The 20,170-nt window shown below is 37.8% G+C and overlaps 1 protein-coding gene across 3 annotated transcripts in view; it reads left to right on the top strand.

Moving 5' to 3' along the window:
• Nucleotides 1-20,170, top strand: part of TTN (titin) — a gene marked incomplete at both ends in the record, with an annotated part of 282,756 nt that overhangs the window by 178,076 nt on the left and 84,510 nt on the right. For all 3 annotated transcript variants that reach the window (XM_079710139.1, XM_079710137.1, XM_079710138.1), the window contains 31 exons: nt 4,659-4,782; nt 5,312-5,578; nt 7,487-7,584; nt 8,269-8,437; nt 8,534-8,800; nt 8,907-9,173; nt 9,266-9,544; nt 9,636-10,044; nt 10,149-10,273; nt 10,376-10,642; nt 11,424-11,693; nt 11,783-12,085; nt 12,177-12,479; nt 12,729-12,916; nt 13,007-13,121; nt 13,228-13,512; nt 13,611-13,762; nt 14,458-14,605; nt 14,917-15,094; nt 15,389-15,510; nt 15,604-15,891; nt 15,999-16,295; nt 16,423-16,609; nt 17,082-17,197; nt 17,290-17,589; nt 17,703-18,002; nt 18,092-18,197; nt 18,287-18,483; nt 18,567-18,872; nt 18,971-19,249; nt 19,805-20,104. In XM_079710139.1, coding sequence (XP_079566265.1) covers nt 4,659-4,782; nt 5,312-5,578; nt 7,487-7,584; nt 8,269-8,437; nt 8,534-8,800; nt 8,907-9,173; nt 9,266-9,544; nt 9,636-10,044; nt 10,149-10,273; nt 10,376-10,642; nt 11,424-11,693; nt 11,783-12,085; nt 12,177-12,479; nt 12,729-12,916; nt 13,007-13,121; nt 13,228-13,512; nt 13,611-13,762; nt 14,458-14,605; nt 14,917-15,094; nt 15,389-15,510; nt 15,604-15,891; nt 15,999-16,295; nt 16,423-16,609; nt 17,082-17,197; nt 17,290-17,589; nt 17,703-18,002; nt 18,092-18,197; nt 18,287-18,483; nt 18,567-18,872; nt 18,971-19,249; nt 19,805-20,104 — 7,012 coding nt within the window. The remainder of the gene's footprint in view (nt 1-4,658; nt 4,783-5,311; nt 5,579-7,486; nt 7,585-8,268; nt 8,438-8,533; nt 8,801-8,906; nt 9,174-9,265; nt 9,545-9,635; nt 10,045-10,148; nt 10,274-10,375; nt 10,643-11,423; nt 11,694-11,782; nt 12,086-12,176; nt 12,480-12,728; nt 12,917-13,006; nt 13,122-13,227; nt 13,513-13,610; nt 13,763-14,457; nt 14,606-14,916; nt 15,095-15,388; nt 15,511-15,603; nt 15,892-15,998; nt 16,296-16,422; nt 16,610-17,081; nt 17,198-17,289; nt 17,590-17,702; nt 18,003-18,091; nt 18,198-18,286; nt 18,484-18,566; nt 18,873-18,970; nt 19,250-19,804; nt 20,105-20,170) is intronic.

Genomic DNA, 20,170 nt, shown 5'->3' with positions numbered 1-20,170 from the left:
GTGATAGTTTAATTCATCGAAAGACAGGAAGGATCAAAAAGGCTTTCTGATTCAATGCGTGCTAATGAGGGTACAGATTAAGTTTTATGGCTAATTCTCTCCATGCTATCTAGTGTTCTGCATATAAGAAGATTAAGAGGAGAGGATGGAAATTCCATTTCAGGCAGTTGATCAAGTAGTTGAGATAACTTCTGGGCAGATATCTGCTCTTCAAGCATTTCTCCAACGCTATTTTTAACCCTCAAGTGCTTTGTGCCAATTCTGGAATGCAAGTGGACTATTTAAAGTGCAATGGATGGTGCTGGCAAGAAAGAAGGGCTCTGTGATTACCCACATGTATGAACAAATATACTTTAAGAAGTTTTAGGGAATAACTAGCTTCTGGTGTTACCCCAAATTTCACCCGTAAGTAAAAACCAGAGTGATTATTCAGATAGGCCCAAAATATGGTTTACCCAAATTGAGCTATGTATTTTGCCCCCTAAGACAATGTGTGTCTCTAAATTATCTTTATAATTCACCATTAATTTTTAATTATTGAAATAAAATCATAGAAAGTGCCCAACGTGGGTTGGAAAGAAAGCACAGGGCATTTCATTGTTCTCTGTCAGTTTTTTTTCAATATTTTTAGAAAGAGTATCAAATGTGGCATCAAGCTCTCAGTTTAAATCAAGCTGTTAAGAATTATAGGAACGTAATTTAAAAGGGATTCAGCTTAACAAAGAGCCACAAAGTTGATTAAAGTATTAGAAGGAAAATGCCTTTGAACAACTGTTCTCAAACAAACAAACAAACAAACAAAAAACTAGTATTCTGCCAAAGTGATTGAAGGGTGATTCAGTTAACAGTCATCTGAGAGATAAAATCTGCCTGCTATACTGACAATAATGACCAGTTGATCTCCTTTGTTACGAAGGATAGAAAAAGCAGCCATACGTTCAAATTGCAGCAAGAGAATTAATTTTAATATGAGGAAACTGTCCTCACCGTGAGGTCTTCTAAATACTGAACTGGGTGATGGAGGCATCTCCACCTTCAAGTTTGCTTTTTAAAAATATACATTTGTCCAGTTAAGTGTGGTTTAACTGCTTTCATGTCTAAAGGCAGAGACTTGGTTGACTTCAAAATCCTTTCTAGATCTATAAAATCATGATTTGAATAAAGGAACGCTGCTTAAGGACAAATGATATTATTCTTTTGCTACTAAATATTTTTTGCTCAAATTAAGAGCTTTTATTAAAGATCAGTCATTATTTCTAATGTAAAAACTGTACTATTTTATTTATTTTTTTAAATTTTTATTGGAGTATAGTTGATTTACCATGTTGTGTTAGTTTCAGGTGTACAGCAAAGTGAATCTGTTATACACATACATATATCCACTCTTTTTTAGATTCTTTTTCCATATAGGCCATTACAGAGTATTGAGTAGAGTTCCCTGTGCTATACAGTAGGTCATTATTAGTTATCTATTTTATTTATAGTAGTGTATATAACAACTATGCTATTTTAAATTAAAATGTAGACTTCTAAAAATCTGAGTTACATTTCTTTTACTAAAATACACACACACACACAATTTATCTTATTGTCATGGAACTTTTTTCTCAGGTTAGAAAGGATCACCTTACTATAATTCTATTGGGGCTTTTTGTGTCTCTCTTGGCATAGGAATTTTAATCTTTTACTTTAGCCACCTAAAATACTTCAACCTTTTGTGAACTTGCTCGTATATTATTAAAAGTCTCTTTTTATAAAGAACTGAAATATAAACTGTGAAACAAAGTCATTTTACTACATTTTGCAGGTTTTGTTTAAATTAAGTCTATCAGAACAAACTAGCTATTATCAATTTAATTCAGGCCTTTCATCTTCACTTTGGTATAGTTTTAGGAGGCTAAACATTCTGCAACCAAACAAAAACACATTATTAGAATAGAAAATCAAAAGAGAAAATTTCAGAAATGAGTTGTGGTTTTTTTCCCCCCTTTGGCCATCAGTCCAGGAAAACACTGCTAAGTCCTAAATGGCCATTGAGAATTTTGTATTTAAACTTTAATAGCTTGGTCACAGTCATAATGCCTATTGTATTCTAGTAATATGCTTCCATTATAAGTTAACAATATTCTAAAGGAATAATCTCTAACATTACCTTAACATAATCTACCACAAAATCTTCAGCATTCACATTATTGGTTTATTTTTATAAGGTAGCTGTTAGTTTTTTGCCCTTTAACATAATCAGTGTATACTCTATATGAGCTATTTCCTAAGAACCACTGTGTTCTGAGCCAAGTTCTCAGTAACAGAATATTCTAGAGTAGCCTCAGAGGAATTTCAATGATAAAACAACATGTTAACAGATAAGACATATCTGTTGGTGGATTAGAACCTGAGATACATTTTCAAATAGCCCTAAATCACAGTCCAAATTTTAAATTCAAAATTTATATTGAAACGTCATCACAGGAACAGTTTTTCTCCCATTCAAGCACCATGTCCTTGAATAAGTAGCTGTGTTCCTAGGACATATCTTAATTACCTTCTCCTATTTATTTTCCCTTATTATGTTTTTGGCTTTCTCAATTATTAAGGTAGTTATATTAATAACCATGCCCAGCTCTTCACTAAGGAAAAACCTTTATATGAAATTTTATTCCTGACTCTTTTTTTTACACCAGCATAATAAACAGTTCCACTGGTGAAAATTTTTGACATTATTCTTAACTGTAAGTGAACTCTGAAGCAAAGTCAATCTGTATGACAGGGCACAGTGTCTTATGGAATTTTTGGATGGTAGAACTGGAAGAACCTCCAACTGTCTTATTATTTACTGTCAGGATGGCCCTGTCTGTAGCCTGATTTTCAATTGCACATGCCACAATTATGGAACCTAAAGCCAGCCCATATCAAGGCAATGTATTCTTTTCTTGTTTTTTAATTAATTAATTAATTTATTATTTATTTTTGGCTGCATTGGGTCTTCGTTGCTGCGTGTGGTCTTCTCTAGTTGCAGCGAGCGGGGGCTACTCCCTGTTGAGGTGTGCGGGCTTCACATTGCGGTGGCTTCTCTTGTTGCGGAGCTTGGGCTCTAGGCGCGCGGGCTTCAGTAGTTGCAGCTTGTGGGCTCTAGAGTGCAGGCTCAGTAGTTGTGGCACACGGACCTAGTTGCTCCACGGCATGTGGGATCTTCCCGGACCAGGGCACAAACCTGTGTCCCCTGCATTGGCAGGTGGATTCTTAACCACTGCGCCACCAGGGAAGCCCAAGGCAGTGTATTCTTTTTGACAATTCATTTTCCTACAGTCTGTACCCCTTCAAACCACCTAAGGTTGCATTTGCAACAAGAATTTATCATCCAAATGTTAACGGTAATGGCAGCATTTGTCTTGATATTCTAAGATCTCAGTGGTCTCCTGTTTTAACTAGTTCTGAAGTTCCTTTATCCATTTGTTCACTGCTATGTGAACAATTGTAGCCCTGCCTGATACCTGATTTTACCAGTCATGAGGTGCAAATACATGAAAGGGAAGAAGAGGCAACATCTTCATTTGTGTTTTTGAACAAAATTAAGAAATTGTACAAATTATTTTAATCACAGTTTAATTGGCTTGCAAAATAATTTTAATTGCTAAAATAAATGGGAAGAATTCCAGCTCATTGCAAGGCAAACACCTTGCATTTAGAACATAAGTTTACTTTCAGCTTACTATCTGCAATCATTTTTTCCCCTTCCTTTCATGATTTAGCTATTCTAAGTTCTTCCTTTATATATATAAACCCAGGAGCAGAATGGAGGCAAATATATATGTATACATATAAATACACACATATAAATTTGCCTAGGCATTTCAACATAAAAGGCCTCCTAGTAACTATGTAAAGGTAACTGAGAAACTATAAAAGCCTAAAATTTCCTTAAAAGATTCCAAACTATTGGTTAGAATTATTTTCAAATACATATATGCTATACAAATGATTATAAAACCACTTGGAGAGCACTATTTCAAACTGTTTACCTGAATGAACTAAATGCACCAAAAAATATATATATATATATACACACACACACACACACACACACACACATATATATATAGGAATGCCGTTTCACATATTCTTTATTTCTTCCAGTTTTATTGATATACAATTGACATACAGCACTGTATAAGTTTAAGGTGTACAGCACAATGATGTGACTTACGTATATCATGAAATAATTACCATAATGTTTCGTGAACATCCATTATCTCATATAGATATTAAAGATATAGAAATAAAATTTTTTCCTATGATGAGAACTCTTAGGATTTACCCTCTTAACAACTTTCATATGTAACATAGAGCAGTGTTAATTATATCTATCATGTTGTACATTACATTGCTAGTACTTATTTATCTTATAAATAGAAGTTTCTACCTTTTGACTGCCTTCATCCAATGAACCCCCATCCTCACCCCCCACCCCCAGAAAACACAGATCTGATCCCTTCTTCTGTGAGTTTGTTTGTTTTTGAAGTATAATTGACCTGTAACACTATATTAGTTCCTGGTACATAGTGATTCTATATTTCTATAGATTTCAAAGTGATCACCATGATAAATTCAGTTACCATGCATATATTCTTAAACTGCATCTTTTTTTTTTTCAAAAAAAGGTGGTCACACGTTCAGAAGGAAGAGTTCATACACTTACTCTGCGGGATGTAAAGTTAGAAGATGCTGGAGAAGTCCAACTAGTAGCAAAAGATTTCAAAACGCAAGCCAACCTCTTCGTGAAAGGTAATCACATGGCTTATTTTTTAAAACATGTATAATGCAGAGGTTCATAAATAATGCCAACTCTCAACTATCTGTATATGGTAAGTACCACAGATCATTAAAATTCACCAAATATCAGAAAGTCTAATTTTACTTTTTGGCTTAATAAAATAGTTCACAGACTACTAAAAAAAAAGCCAAAATTGGCTAGAATAGGTTTTACTTCCTTCTTCCATCCCCACTGTTTTTACTGCATTTCATAAACAGCTGGAGGGAGAATTATTATCAATAGGTATCTATCACTCTCTTAACCAAGAGTTGGCTATTATTTCCTTGATGTTTCATATTCTCTAAAAATGCTTTCCCTCTGTATATAAAAATAATGATGAAACATCATTATTAGACGAAAACATCTGAGTGGAATCAAAACTTACAAATGAAACTTAAAAACAGAAAAGCCCTCAAGATACGAGAGGAAAATTGAGGAGGTGCTGAAACTCTTGGAGAAAGAAAGGAGAAATACCTTGGCTAATTAGTATGATTCTTTCAGAACCCCCAGTTGAATTCACTAAGCCTCTTGAGGACCAGACGGTCGAAGAGGAAGCCACTGCGGTATTGGAGTGTGAAGTATCCCGAGAAAATGCTAAGGTGAAATGGTTCAAAAATGGGACAGAAATTCTCAAAAACAAGAAGTATGAAATTGTTGCTGATGGCAGGGTCAGGAAACTTATTATACACGGCTGCACCCCAGAGGATATTAAAACATACACTTGTGACGCTAAGGATTTTAAGACTTCCTGTAACCTGAACGTCGTGCGTAAGTATTCTTCTTACACAGCACTTTTCACTTGCAACTCTTTGATAACAACAACAAACCCCCACCCCCCCACTTTTTGCATGCCCTTCTTGGCCTAACCGCATTTCTTGGCAACTTACAGTATCGATACTGACGTAACATATTTTATGTGTTTAAAAAAGAGAGAGAGAGGTCCTTCCACTACATCTGGTCTGAGAAAGGCAGAGTGATCACTTTTTGCTATGCTTCTCACTGAGTAGTGAGAGATGTGCTCTTTGTCTACATGGGGTAAGCCTACTGCAGGAATATCTCAATACAGATGAGGACAAATTGAATTTAAAAAGACAAGAAGGGTGTCATAAAAAAGAAAAGGGAAAGGAAAGGAAAGCAATTGCCACTTGGAAGGAAAATGAATTTTCAGGTATGAGGAACCACTAGAAAATCATGAAATTTCAGTCTGAATAGGAGCACACTAGAGGTCTGCTGTAATATGATAAAGCCCATTCACATAATGCTGTCTCTGAGAATAAGAATGGAAAAGAAGATGGAGAGAAGCCTGTATCCTTTGAGTCCTATAAATGAAGAGAGCACTAATGGTTTTTAGCACTACTTCTTCCTCTGGTGGAAAATAAAACGTCTTTTTTCAGAATGCCACATGCTAGCTCATTTTTTTCATTCATTCATTCATTTGTCCAGCCAATATATTTTAGTGTCTTTCTTGTTGTGCAGTATTTGCTGTTGGTTTAGTTGCTTCCCATCTGTCAACAGCTCATAGTGGCTTTGATTGTGCTTCCATGCATCTTGGTCTGTTTTATTCTTTCCACTTTGTGGCTGCTCTGCTTTTGCTTATGACAGAATAGCTTCTTGGGTCTCCTTCTTCCCTTTGTTACCTACTTTATTCTAAGAAGGCTCAGCAACAATGAGCATATCTTCAAGCCTATTAGCCAGCACTTGTGTCCCAGAGTTTCATTGATCAAGAAAGGGCATCTTGGGCTTCCCTGGTGGCGCAGTGGTTGAGAGTCCGCCTGCTGATGCAGGGGACACAGGTTCGTGCCCCGGTCTGGGAAGATCCCACATGCCGTGGAGCGGCTGGGCCCATGAGCCATGGCCACTAAGCCTGCGCGCCTGGAGCCTGTGCTCCATAACGAGAGAGGCCACAACAGTGAGAGGCCCACGTAACGCAAAAACAAAAAAAAAAAAAAAAAAAGAAAGGGCATCTTGGGAAGGACTCACGAGGAACCCTGAAAGAAAGAAGGGCATGTGGGCAGCTCTCCAATCCTATATATCCACCGACTTAATTCTGGAGATAAATGAAACCAGAGATTTAAAAAAAAATCACCCTTCCCTTCAAAGCATGTTGTTTTGTCACACTAATGGACTTTATACCTGACTTATACGTGACCTCTTTGAAGCTGACACACAACAAAAAAGCTGAATGTATGTGATTTCAATTGCAAACTCATGTCTCTTAGCCATAGACAAGACTGATTATAGATTTTCAAGCTGCACTATCATTGAATTCTTCTAATTTCTCAAAGATTATGCTGCCTGCCTTAAATAAGATAATGATTCTTTGCTACTGGTGTTTCCTTTGACGGTATCAACTTTCAACTCTGGAGAAGTATCAATGAAGATTTTTCCTCCAGCTATCATTCAGAACCAAGCTGGCGATAGATAGATAGATAGATAGATAGATAGATAGATAGATAGATAGATAGGAAGAATTAGTTGGACATACATTATGCCACATAATTTTATGAAAACTAAAGAGATATGTAAAATGCAAAGTATCACAACTGAATGGCAGCTCCAAGTGATTTCCAAATCAGCTGTAGCCTGCTAATATGAAAAAGCCTGCAAAAGCACCATAGTGTGTCAGAGTGAATTTCTAGAAACCTCATTCTGAATTCTGATGACCTTCTCTTACAGCTGCTCATGTGGACTTCTTAAGACCACTCACCGATCTTCAAGTTAAAGAAAAAGAAATGGCTCGGTTTGAGTGTGAAATTTCCCGAGAAAATGCCAAGGTCTGTGATTGTGTGGTTGCTAACTTGTGTTTTCTGATCACTTTGTTTACTTTTGGTCTGACCAAAATGAAAAAAACAAAAAAAATGAATCAAACCTCTCTGTAGTCATCACTTTACTTTTAGATTAATGATTATTACTTTAGTGTGAGAGACATACTTGATTTAATTGTTCTCTTTTTAGTATTACTATTATTCATTTGCTATTACTTGAAAAACACTGGACTTGCAATCAGGGGATTTAGATATTATTAATTTGAACCATATGAAATTGATGTTTTCTTAGGTTAAAAACAATCAAATAAAAAAAACAACAATCAAATATCAGCAATCTCATATGTCTCAACTCAGTACTCCTGGTTGCCATTAACTACCATTGGCGAGTCAACTTTGAGTCCTGGAAAACAAAGGAGTTGGTCTGCATGAAATCCAAGGCCCTCTACGGCTCTAATACATGATCCCATTATTTTTAATAACTGGTAATAGTATCACAGCTGCTCATTTAATAATTGAAGCAGTTTGTTCTTGTTTTTGGGGGCTTGGTTTTATTTACCACTTTGGTTCTTCTTCATAATGTAAAGTCTTATTGACTGCTTTTAGAAAAGCTTAGGATCATAGTTCCTCTTAAGGACACACATGTGAAGGAACAACAGAACTGATAAAGGTATTTATTTATCTTAAATATAGGTTCAGTGGTTTAAAGATGGTGCTGAAATTAAAAAGGGCAAAAAATATGACATCATATCTAAGGGAGCAGTCCGCATTCTTGTCATCAACAAATGTCTAGTGGCTGATGAAGCAGAATATTCCTGTGAAGTAAGGACAGCGCGAACTTCCGGCATGCTGACAGTCCTGGGTAAGAATGAAGTCTTTCTTTGCAGGAGTATATGTGTTGGGAAAAATAAAATTTCCAGTTTAATTCAATGTTTTTTGTTTTTAATTCTTCTTGCAGAAGAAGAAGCTGTCTTTACAAAAAATCTTACCAACATTGAAGTCAGTGAAACAGACACTGTAAAACTGGTTTGTGAGGTCTCCAAGCCCGGAGCAGAAGTAATTTGGTACAAAGGGGATGAAGAGATCATTGAAACAGGAAGATATGAAACACTTACTGTTGGACGAAAGAGAACCCTGATCATTCAGAATGCTCACCTGGAAGACACTGGCAACTACAACTGCCGACTCCCAAGTTCTCGAACCGATGGCAAAGTCAAAGTTCATGGTATGAAAATTACAGTGAATACTATTGTATTTTAAGAAAATCATACTTGTTGCATGTAAGGTACAAATGCTTAATTTTTCAATATCTTGCAACTTTTTCTTTCCAGAACTTGCTGCTGAATTTATCTCAAAGCCTCAAAACATTGAAATACTTGAAGGAGAAAAGGCTGAGTTTGTCTGCTCTATATCAAAGGAAAGCTTTGCAGTCCAGTGGAAGAGAGATGATAAGACACTTGAATCTGGAGATAAATATGACATAATTGCTGATGGCAAAAAGAGGATCCTAGTTGTGAAAGATGCCACATTACAAGATATGGGCACTTATGTAGTCATGGTTGGGGCTGCCAGAGCAGCAGCTCACTTGACAGTAATTGGTAAGTTTGTTTGTGCTTCTTGGATTTACTTATATTTGCATCTACCACATTAGTACTTCTTCATACTATAAAATCTTGTTGATTGCTTTCAGAAAAACTCAGGATCATAGTTCCTCTGAAGAACACCCGTGTGAAGGAACAACAAGAAGCTGTCTTTAACTGTGAGGTCAATACCGAAGGTGCCAAAGCCAAATGGTTCAGAAATGAAGAAGCCATATTTGATAGTTCAAAATACATTATTCTCCATAAAGACCTGGTCTACACCCTCAGAATTAGAGATGCACAATTAGATGATCAAGCCAACTATAATGTGTCTCTGACCAATCACAGAGGTGAAAATGTTAAGAGTGCAGCCAATCTAATCGTAGAAGGTAAGTCACTTATTTGACATTAGAGATTTTAAAAATCAATTTCTATTATGAAAACAATTAAAATCAACACTCTTCTTCTCCTTTCCAACAGAGGAAGACCTTAGGATCACTGAGCCTCTTAAAGATATTGAAACAATGGAGAAGAAATCTGTCACATTCTGGTGCAAGGTGAACCGTCTCAATGTAAGACTGAACTGGACCAAAAACGGAGAAGAGGTGGCTTTTGACAACCGTGTTTTGTACAGAATTGATAAATATAAGCACTCTCTAATCATTAAAGACTGTGGCTTCCCAGATGAAGGTGAATACATTGTCACTGCTGGACAAGATAAATCTGTTGCTGAACTTCTCATCATAGAAGCCCCTACAGAATTTGTGGAACACTTAGAAGACCAGACAGTCACTGAGTTTGACGAAGCTGTCTTCTCCTGCCAGCTCTCCAGAGAGAAAGCAAATGTAAAATGGTACAGAAACGGGAGAGAAATCAAAGAAGGCAAAAAGTACGTGAGAGCTTCTCAGTCTCTATTTCTGTAGCTATATATACAAGTTTGCCAATTTAGTGGTCATTATGCAAGCTAACCAATAATTCAATCTCTTCTTTTAGATACAAATTTGAAAAAGATGGCAGAATACATAGACTCATTATAAAAGACTGCAGGCTGGATGATGAATGTGAATATGCTTGTGGAGTAGAAGACAGGAGGTCTCGAGCTAGACTCTTTGTGGAAGGTACATATTAAGTGAAAGGACGATTTTTAATACTAGTATGTTTTTAAATGTTGTTAATCCCAATACAAACATGTTTGTATTTATTTCACATTTGCTTTTCAGAAATCCCTGTTGAGATCATCAGGCCTCCCCAAGACATCCTTGAAGCCCCTGGTACTGATGTTGTCTTTTTAGCTGAGCTCAACAAAGATAAGGTGGAAGTCCAGTGGCTAAAAAACAACATGATTATTGTCCAGGGTGACAAACACCAGATGATGAGTGAAGGAAAGATACACAGGCTACAGATTTGTGACATTAAGCCCCGTGACCAGGGTGAATACAGATTTATTGCCAAAGACAAAGAAGCCAGAGCTAAGCTTGAACTGGCAGGTAAGTCCCTTTCTTTTATTTTCAAACATCCTCACAATACCACAGATACTGGGTAGGTTTCAGATTTCACAGTTACTTAATGAGAAAATGTTTGTGAGAGCTTTTTATTCCTATTAAGCCTTGTCCACATGTTAACTATTCTAATTCCTCTTACCACCAAGTGTCCTGAGTAAGAGGAAATTGACAGCATTGCTCTTTACATGCGATAACCTTGCACAGCTCCTGGCACGTGGCAGCTGTTCGTTAACTCCTAGAATTAACCTATTGCCCTGAGAGTCTTCCCAGCAAACCCAGACCTAGAGACAGCCCCATACTTTTCTACTTTCCAGATCCCTGTGGGGCCTCTTAGGTCTGTTCTCATCCTGACCCAAGCTTCCAAGACATCCTTAGAGGTTGGCATTTTGAAAGAGCCATTAATGTACCTCTTGTGCATAAGAACAAGTTTATCTAGTTTATCTTGAACTAAGTATGAGGTGCCTATTTTATATAAAAAACAAAAAACCAAAAACATGTTCTGTGCACTATATTCAGGCCTCTGTTATTATTATTGGCAAAGAATGGAGATTTTTGTGGTTTCATATCATACTTAGTCCTCTATTCTTCAGAGTCTGATAATTTGCAAAATAAGCCGTGAGAACTCTAAGTCAGCTAGTGTTCTCTTCTGTAAATTTACTGTGACACGTAACCAGTATTTGCTAACAAATGCATAGTAAAGAAGCTGTGGCATAGCTGGACTACAATAAATAACTCAAAAGCATTCACATATTATTTTTCTCACTAGCCGCACCTAAAATCAAGACAGCTGACCAAGACCTGGTGGTTGATGTTGGCCAGCCTCTGACCATGGTGGTGCCCTATGATGCCTACCCCAAAGCAGAAGCTGAGTGGTTTAAAGAAAATGAACCTCTATCTTCAAAAACTGTTGATACTACAGCTGAACAGACTTCTTTCAGAATTTTAGAAGCCAAGAAAGGAGACAAAGGAAGGTATAAAATTGTGCTTCAGAACAAACATGGAAAAGCAGAAGCATTCATCAATTTACAAGTTATTGGTAAGCCCTTGAGTCATTTGACTTTATTGGCAAAGCATAACTAAAAGCGTGATAACACACTAAAAAAAAAATGTATATGTGAATTCCAGATGTTCCTGGGCCAGTACGTAACTTAGAAGTGACAGAAACATTTGATGGTGAAGTGAGCCTCGCTTGGGAAGAACCATTAACTGATGGTGGAAGCAAAATCATAGGTTATGTTGTTGAAAGACGTGACATCAAGAGAAAGACCTGGGTTCTGGCCACTGACCGTGCAGAGAGTTGTGAGTTTACTGTCACTAGACTACAAAAAGGAGGAGTTGAGTACCTATTCCGTGTGAGCGCAAGAAACAGAGTCGGCACTGGTGAACCAGTAGAAACTGACAGTCCTGTAGAAGCAAGGAGTAAATATGGTAAGAAGAAGTTTTTAAGTAAATTGTAAACTAGCTTATCTTTGCTTTTATCCCTGAGATAACCTAAAGCCCGTGTTTTCTGGAAATCCAGATGTTCCAGGCCCTCCTTTGAATGTAACGATCACTGATGTGAACAGATTTGGTGTCTCATTGACATGGGAACCACCAGAGTATGATGGAGGTGCCAAGATCACAAACTACGTCATTGAATTAAGGGACAAGACTTCTATCAGATGGGAAACTACCATGACAGTAAGAGCTGAAGACCTGTCTGCAACTGTCACTGATGTGGTGGAAGGACAGGAGTACAGTTTCCGGGTTAGGGCCCAAAACCGAATTGGAGTTGGAAAACCAAGTGCAGCCACACCCTTCATCAAAGTTGCTGATCCAATTGGTGAGTCCATCAAAAAAAGGGAAATAAGTACTCCATTTAATCAAGAAATTAAGCTTATCGATTAAAATAAATCAAATTAAACAGAAGTTAATGAAAAGAACATCAGAAAAATTTGAACAAAATTGTAGAAATCCAGACTGGGCCTGCTTGTATCCAGTGAATATGGGGATGATAGAAATGATTACAGCATTATCTTAATAAGCTGTCACTGAATTAAATGGTATGCTCCAACTCTTTCTTCCAATCCAGAGAGACCAAGTCCTCCTGTGAACCTAAACTCCTCAGATCAGACTCAGTCATCAGTTCAGCTCACATGGGAACCTCCTCTGAAAGATGGAGGAGGCCCAATATTGGGCTATATAATAGAACGATGTGAAGAAGGAAAAGATGATTGGATTCGTTGCAATAAGAAACTTGTCCCTGAACTGACTTATAAGGTAGGGCATGTGTATCTAAAATAAATAGTCAGTAAATGATCATGGACTTAAATGTATATGTATTTTACAAATATTGATTCATAATTTTAGGTTACTGGATTACAAAAAGGAAATAAATATTTATATCGAGTATCTGCAGAAAATGAAGCTGGTGTTTCAGATCCATCTGAAATTCTTGGTCCTCTAACTGCTGATGATGCATTTGGTAAATGGATATTTTATTTTTAGATTTGGGAACAGCACATAGCTACTTTGGGGTACCAGGGATTTAAATACAGTACTGGAAACTCATTAAGTTTTCTTTTTGGTAGTTGAACCAACAATGGATTTAAGTGCATTTAAAGATGGCCTGGAAGTTATTGTGCCAAATCCTATCAAGATCCTGGTTCCAAGTACAGGCTATCCAAGGCCAACTGCTACCTGGTCTTTTGGAGATAAAGTACTAGAAGCAGGAGACCGTGTGAAAATGAAAACCCTATCTGCCTATGCTGAGCTTATCATTTCTCCAAGTGAACGTCCAGACAAGGGCATTTACATGCTGAAGTTAGAAAATCGTGTGAAAGCAATTTCTGGGGAGATTGATGTCAGTGTAATTGGTAAGGAACGAAACTTTTGTGATCTAAGGTGATTTGACAGTATTAACAAATATTGCTTCAAGCTATTAATGACTTCTGACTGCATTTTTTTTTTTCAGCTCGCCCAAGTGCACCCAAAGAACTGAAATTCGGTGAGATAACCAAGGACTCAGTACTTTTGACTTGGGAACCACCAGATGATGATGGAGGAAGTCCATTAACCGGATATGTTGTTGAAAAGCGAGAAGTCAGCCGGAAAACATGGACTAAAGTGAGTTTTGAGCAGCAACTACAGAAAAGAGAGTGGGGGAAATCCCGGAATGTCGAGATGCCTTGCAAAGTTTTTATGTTTTTATCTTTACCTTGCTGAAAAAGTACCTAAAACCTTTTAAAATGTATTGATGCTAATGCTTCCTGAGGTAGTTCAACCAAGATTTGGTGTAATTGCCTCATTTTGTGAGCCTTACCAGATTTTCAACTAGGTTTATTAAAAAATAAAACAAAACTTACCTACTCACTTGGTACCTGATAAGTATCCAATATGCCCTTTTAAGCTATAAGCCATTCTAAGGACACTAAGTACTTAACTCCCTGGTGGTCATACTTCTTCTCACTCCACTAGATTACCTTAGTTTGCCTAATATGTCATTTTCTCTCCTCAGTTTATACCATTACTGTTTTTTACCTTGATTTATCATATGTCTAATAACCAAGCTGGTAGAAAGAATCAACACCTTATTTGTCGACTTTTTAATGTGTGCAAACCATGAAGCAGTTCCACCTTACATTAGGCGTCAAATATTATTATGTCTTACTTTGCAATTTTTCCCTTAATATGAAATTAACGTAATAATAATCTTTAGCATTCAAAACAACTTCCATTTGTAACCCTGCTCATGGTAAAAATATTTTGACTTAGGCAGAGTTTTTGGAAAACAGTTTATTAACTGTATTGCTTTGTCCCAGGTTATAGACTCTGTGACCAACCTAGAATTCACAGTTACTGATCTTGTTCAAGGAAAAGAATATTTATTTAAAGTCTGTGCTCGTAACAAGTGTGGCCCTGGAGAACCTGCATATGTTGATGAACCTGTAAATATGTCAGCTCCTGCAAGTGAGTACATTCTTGATATTTTCTTACCTAGCCTCTTGTTACCTGTTTTTGCTTTTATTTTTATTTATGTATTTATTTATTTATTTGGCCGTGCCACGCAGCTTGTGGGATCTTAGTTCCCCGACCAGGGATCGAACCCATGTCCCCTGCACTGGAAGCACAGAGTCCTAACCACTGCACCACCAGGGAATGCCCACCTGTTTTTGCTTTTAGACCTGGAGTTGAAGTTATGGGGGAAAGACACAGGTTGGCAGTATGGAGATTTCATAGATGGCCTATCTAAGACTGACTCTCTCTTTAAAATGCTATAGCGGTACCTGACCCACCAGAGAATGTTAAGTGGAGAGATCGAACAGCCAAGAGCATCTTCCTAACATGGGATCCACCTAAACATGATGGTGGTTCACGCATCAAAGGATATATAGTTGAAAAATGTCCACGTGGTTCTGATCGATGGGTCGCTTGTGGAGACCCAGTTGCAGAAACAAAGTAAGTTTTTAAATTATTTGGCACAAAAGTAAATATTTACTCTTACTAAAATGGGCTTTCTTTTGGGAAATCTAAATGTTAAGTTTAGAACTTCCTTGGTGTGCCTGTCTGATTTTTAAAAGTGCTGCTGAACTTACCCTTTAATCAAGGTTTTCATTAGTTAAAATGTTGAAGCAATCCAGAATTAAAGGATAGTGTTATACCAGGAGTATGAATTTTGGAAATATTATGAATACTACACAATGGAACAGATTAAATGCATTAAGTAAAATATCCTATTTTGTTTTCTGACAGAATGGAAGTAACAGGTCTTGAAGAAGGCCAGTGGTATGCCTATCGCGTGAAGGCCTTAAATAGGCTAGGAGCTAGCAAACCAAGCAAACCCACAGAAGAAATCCAGGCTGTGGACACACATGGTACTTACTTTTGGTTTTTGCTTTATCAGTCAGACTTTTGACTTTAATTCTGCCCAAACTTGGTAACATCGTAAATAATCTTTTCCAATTCAGAGGCTCCAGAAGTTTTCCTCGACGTGAAGCTCCTTGCGGGTCTCACTGTAAAAGCGGGAACTAAGATTGAACTTCCTGCCACTGTAACTGGCAAACCTGAACCTAAAGTAACCTGGACAAAGGCTGATATGCTTCTGAAGCAGGACAAAAGAATCACCATTGAAAACGTTCCTAAAAAATCCACAGTGACGATCGTGGATAGTAAGAGAAGTGACAGTGGCACATACATTGTCGAGGCCATGAACGTCTGTGGTCGGACCACTGCTGTGGTAGAAGTGAACGTCTTAGGTAAGGGAGGCTCTCGTTTTAAAAATGGGCAAACTCGTTCCAGCTACTTTTGAAAATAAAACATATTAAACAAATGCTTTTCTCTGACTGTGTAATGTCATCCACAGATAAACCTGGACCCCCAGCTGCTTTAGACATCATGGAAGTGACCAACGAGTCATGTCTTCTCACATGGAACCCACCACGCGATGATGGCGGATCTAAAATCACAAACTATGTCGTGGAGAGAAGAGCGACTGACAGTGATATGTGGCACAAGCTCTCGTCAACTGTCAAGGATACAAAGTTCAAGGCAACCAAATTAACACCCAATAAAGAATACCTCTTCAGAGTTGCTGCAGAAAACATGTACGGTGTTGGTGAGCCAGTTCAGGCCACTCCAATAACGGCCAAATATCAGTTTGGTAAGTTTCTCATTAATCAGGTGGCTAAAAAAAAAAAAAAAAAAAAAAAGATACTTGTGTCAAAGTTGGATTTAGGTGTCATATTTATATACAAGACATATAACACATATGATTATCCTGTCTATAGATCCACCTGGACCTCCAACTCGCCTAGAACCTTCTGATATCACTAAGGATGCAGTGACCCTCACATGGTGTGAGCCAGATGACGACGGTGGCAGCCCCATCACGGGTTACTGGGTTGAAAGATTAGATCCTGATACTGATAAATGGGTTAGATGCAATAAGATGCCAATAAAGGATACAACATACAGGTACGCCCAAGCTCTCCATCAAGATGTCAAAAAAAGCAGTGTATATAAATTTTCATTCTTTAGCATTCCTTTTGATTATACCTGATTATATATTACTATAAAATTTTAAATTATTTTTACTTATCTTTTCTATTACCACATAATTTCCAAAATGATATAAATTCCATTGAAGGGCACATTTCTTAATTTCTTACCATAAAATATAAACTGTCTGGAAGTTCCAAAGTGTTTGGTCCTCTAGTATATTATGGTAATGATTATTATTATAGATATTATAATTAGATTGGCACATGTGACCAAATCTAAAGTGTGTGACAGTTAAAAGGCAATTTTTAATTTATATTGAAATATTTCAGTTAAATATCCAAACCAGTTTTTCACAATTTAAATAAATTAGCTTCTTCTATGTGAAATAAACAGAGGTTTCTCCTTCTTATTGTGGTATTCAACTCACACTTTGTTCCTAATTCAGAGTGAAAGGTCTCACCAATAAGAAAAAATACAGATTCCGTGTGTTGGCTGAAAATCTTGCTGGACCTGGAAAACCAAGCAGATCAACTGAGCCAATCTTAATAAAGGATCCCATAGGTATTATTCATATATTTTCTGTGATTATTTTGAAGCTTATATTAATTCCTTTTGACAAACCTCAATAATGATTTCATTTCATTGGCTTGCAGATCCTCCATGGCCCCCTGGAAAACCAACCGTGAAAGATGTAGGCAGAACATCATTAATGTTGAATTGGACAAAGCCAGAACACGATGGAGGGGCAAAGATCGATTCTTACGTCATTGAAATGCTAAAGACTGGAACAGAGGACTGGGTCCGAGTGGCCGAAGGGGTTCCCACCACCCAGCATTTGTTCCCAGGGCTCATGGAAGGGCAGGAATACTCATTCCGAGTTAGAGCTGTGAACAAGGCGGGCGAAAGTGAACCCAGCGAACCCAGTGACTCTGTGCTTTGCCGGGAGAAACTTTGTAAGTCACTCTTAATTATTTCATCCCTGCTATCTAATCTCTTAGTGACTACTAGAAAATTTAGTGAAGACTGAATATTGGACAATAAGAAATTGAATTTTTTTTCCCTTCAGATCCCCCATCACCACCTCGCTGGCTTGAAGTTATCAATATTACAAAAAATACAGCAGACCTAAAGTGGACAGTTCCTGAGAAAGATGGAGGGTCACCCATCACCAACTACATTGTGGAAAAGAGAGATGTGAGGCGGAAAGGCTGGCAAACAGTGGACACAACTGTCAAGGACACCAAGTGCACAGTGACCCCACTGACCGAGGGTTCTTTATACGTGTTCCGAGTTGCTGCAGAAAATGCCATAGGACAGAGTGACTATTGTGAAGTCGAGGACTCCGTCCTGGCCAAAGACACCTTTAGTATGCTAACTTCATCTTTGTGACACCATTTGTAGTGGATTGTCACTTTTCTCCCTGGTTTTTCTAACCACTGAATATTTTGCTTTCAGCCACCCCTGGACCTCCCTACGCTCTGACAGTGGTTGATGTGACAAAAGGACATGTTGACCTGAAGTGGGAACCACCTAAAAATGATGGTGGAAGACCAATACAGAGGTAGAATTTTAATTAACTCATAAAGAAAAATTTACATTCGGCTGAAAATTCTTTATTCATGCCCATGAAATGCTTTGTTATTTCAATAGATATGTCATTGAGAAGAAAGAAAAGTTAGGTACCCGTTGGGTGAAAGCTGCAAAGACCTCAGGACCTGACTGTCACTTTAAAGTAACTGATGTCATTGAAGGAACAGAGGTCCAGTTTCAGGTTCGGGCAGAGAATGAAGCTGGAGTTGGACACCCAAGCGAACCCACGGAAATCCTGAAAATTGAAGATCCAACAAGTAAGTAGTGTTGATTATACGAAGGATATTGTCTAGAGCTTGATGATGAGACTGTGGTTGTGAATGTTTCACTCTCTTTTCAGGTCCTCCTTCACCTCCCCTTGACCTGCATGTGACTGACGCTGGGAGAAAGCACATTGCCATTGCTTGGAAGCCTCCAGAGAAAAATGGTGGAAGTCCTATTATAGGATACCATGTTGAAATGTGTCCAGTAGGCACTGAGAAATGGATGCGAGTTAACTCTCGCCCAATAAAAGACTTGAAATTCAAGGTTGAAGAAGGTGTTGTGCCCGACAAGGAGTATGTTCTGAGAGTGAGAGCCGTCAATGCTGTTGGTGTCAGTGAGCCATCTGAAATCTCCGAAAACGTGGTTGCCAAAGACCCAGACTGTAAGAACAGTTTCTTTTTATAATTAATAAAGTAGGCTTTACTCATGCACTGCATTTTGACACACCCTTTTTATCCCCTTTTGGATTATCTCTTACAGGCAAGCCAACAATTGATCTGGAGACTCACGACATTGTCGTCATTGAAGGTGAAAAATTAAGCATTCCTGTTCCCTTCAGAGCTGTCCCAGTTCCAACCGTTAGCTGGCATAAAGATGGCAAAGAAGTTAAAGCAAGTGATAGATTAACAATGAAGAAGGATCATATCTCTGCACACCTTGAAGTTCCCAAGAGTGTCCATGCAGATGCTGGAGTTTACACCATTACCCTGGAGAATAAGCTCGGCTCAGCAACTGCCTCAATCAATGTCAAAGTCATAGGTAATCATTCTTTGATGAAACACCAGACATTCTTCACCTGTTGGGAAAATTGGTTAACTCTGCAATATTAGTATAAGTGGCTTCATGAGCTGGCCATTTGTAAACTAAATGTCATTTCAGATTATTTCTTCCCATATGAGAAGCAAAGCAATTCTGAAGAGATGAAATTGCTATTTAAACTCTGATTACACTAATTTACTTCTGTTGTAATTATTAGCATGTGAAGTACTAATTTAAATAAAAGATATGGCATACCCAAAGAATGTTTAAATAACCAATATTCATTTATTAATTGTATTTGCATGTTTTCATAAGTGTTCTCAACCAGGAGTGGTAACATTTTCTGCCCCCTTCCCCCCCACACATGGATGGTGTTTCAAAATTTGGGGGGCCATTTTTGCTTGGAACAAAGACTAAGGGGGAAGCTACTGACATTTAGTAATTGGGAGCCAAGGATGCAAAATGGCCTGCAATGTCCTACTCAGAGAAAGAGTGTGCTCTTAAGATGCTGACTTTTCAGGTTACAATAATAATTGTCAATTTGATTTCTAATAGGCCTACCTGGACCATGCAAAGATCTTAAAGCAAGTGACGTGACCAAGAGTTCTTGTAAATTAACCTGGGAACCTCCAGAATATGATGGTGGAAGCCCAATTCTTCACTACGTCCTAGAACGCAGAGAAGCTGGGAGGAGGACGTATATACCAGTCATGTCTGGTGAGAACAAACTGTCTTGGACTGTCAAAGATCTCATACCAAATGGTGAATACTTCTTCCGTGTTAAAGCTGTCAACAAGATTGGTGGAGGCGAATATATTGAACTGAAAAATCCAGTCATTGCTCAAGATCCGAAGCGTAAGTTTGAGCATGAATGTAATAGAGCTAAGAGTTAATATGCATTTTTTTCTAATTTTAAGAAGA

The sequence above is a fragment of the Hyperoodon ampullatus genome (assembly GCF_949752795.1).
Source record: "Hyperoodon ampullatus genome assembly, chromosome: 8".
Lineage (NCBI taxonomy): Eukaryota > Metazoa > Chordata > Mammalia > Artiodactyla > Ziphiidae > Hyperoodon > Hyperoodon ampullatus.
This window is presented reverse-complemented; position numbering and strand designations above follow the sequence as displayed.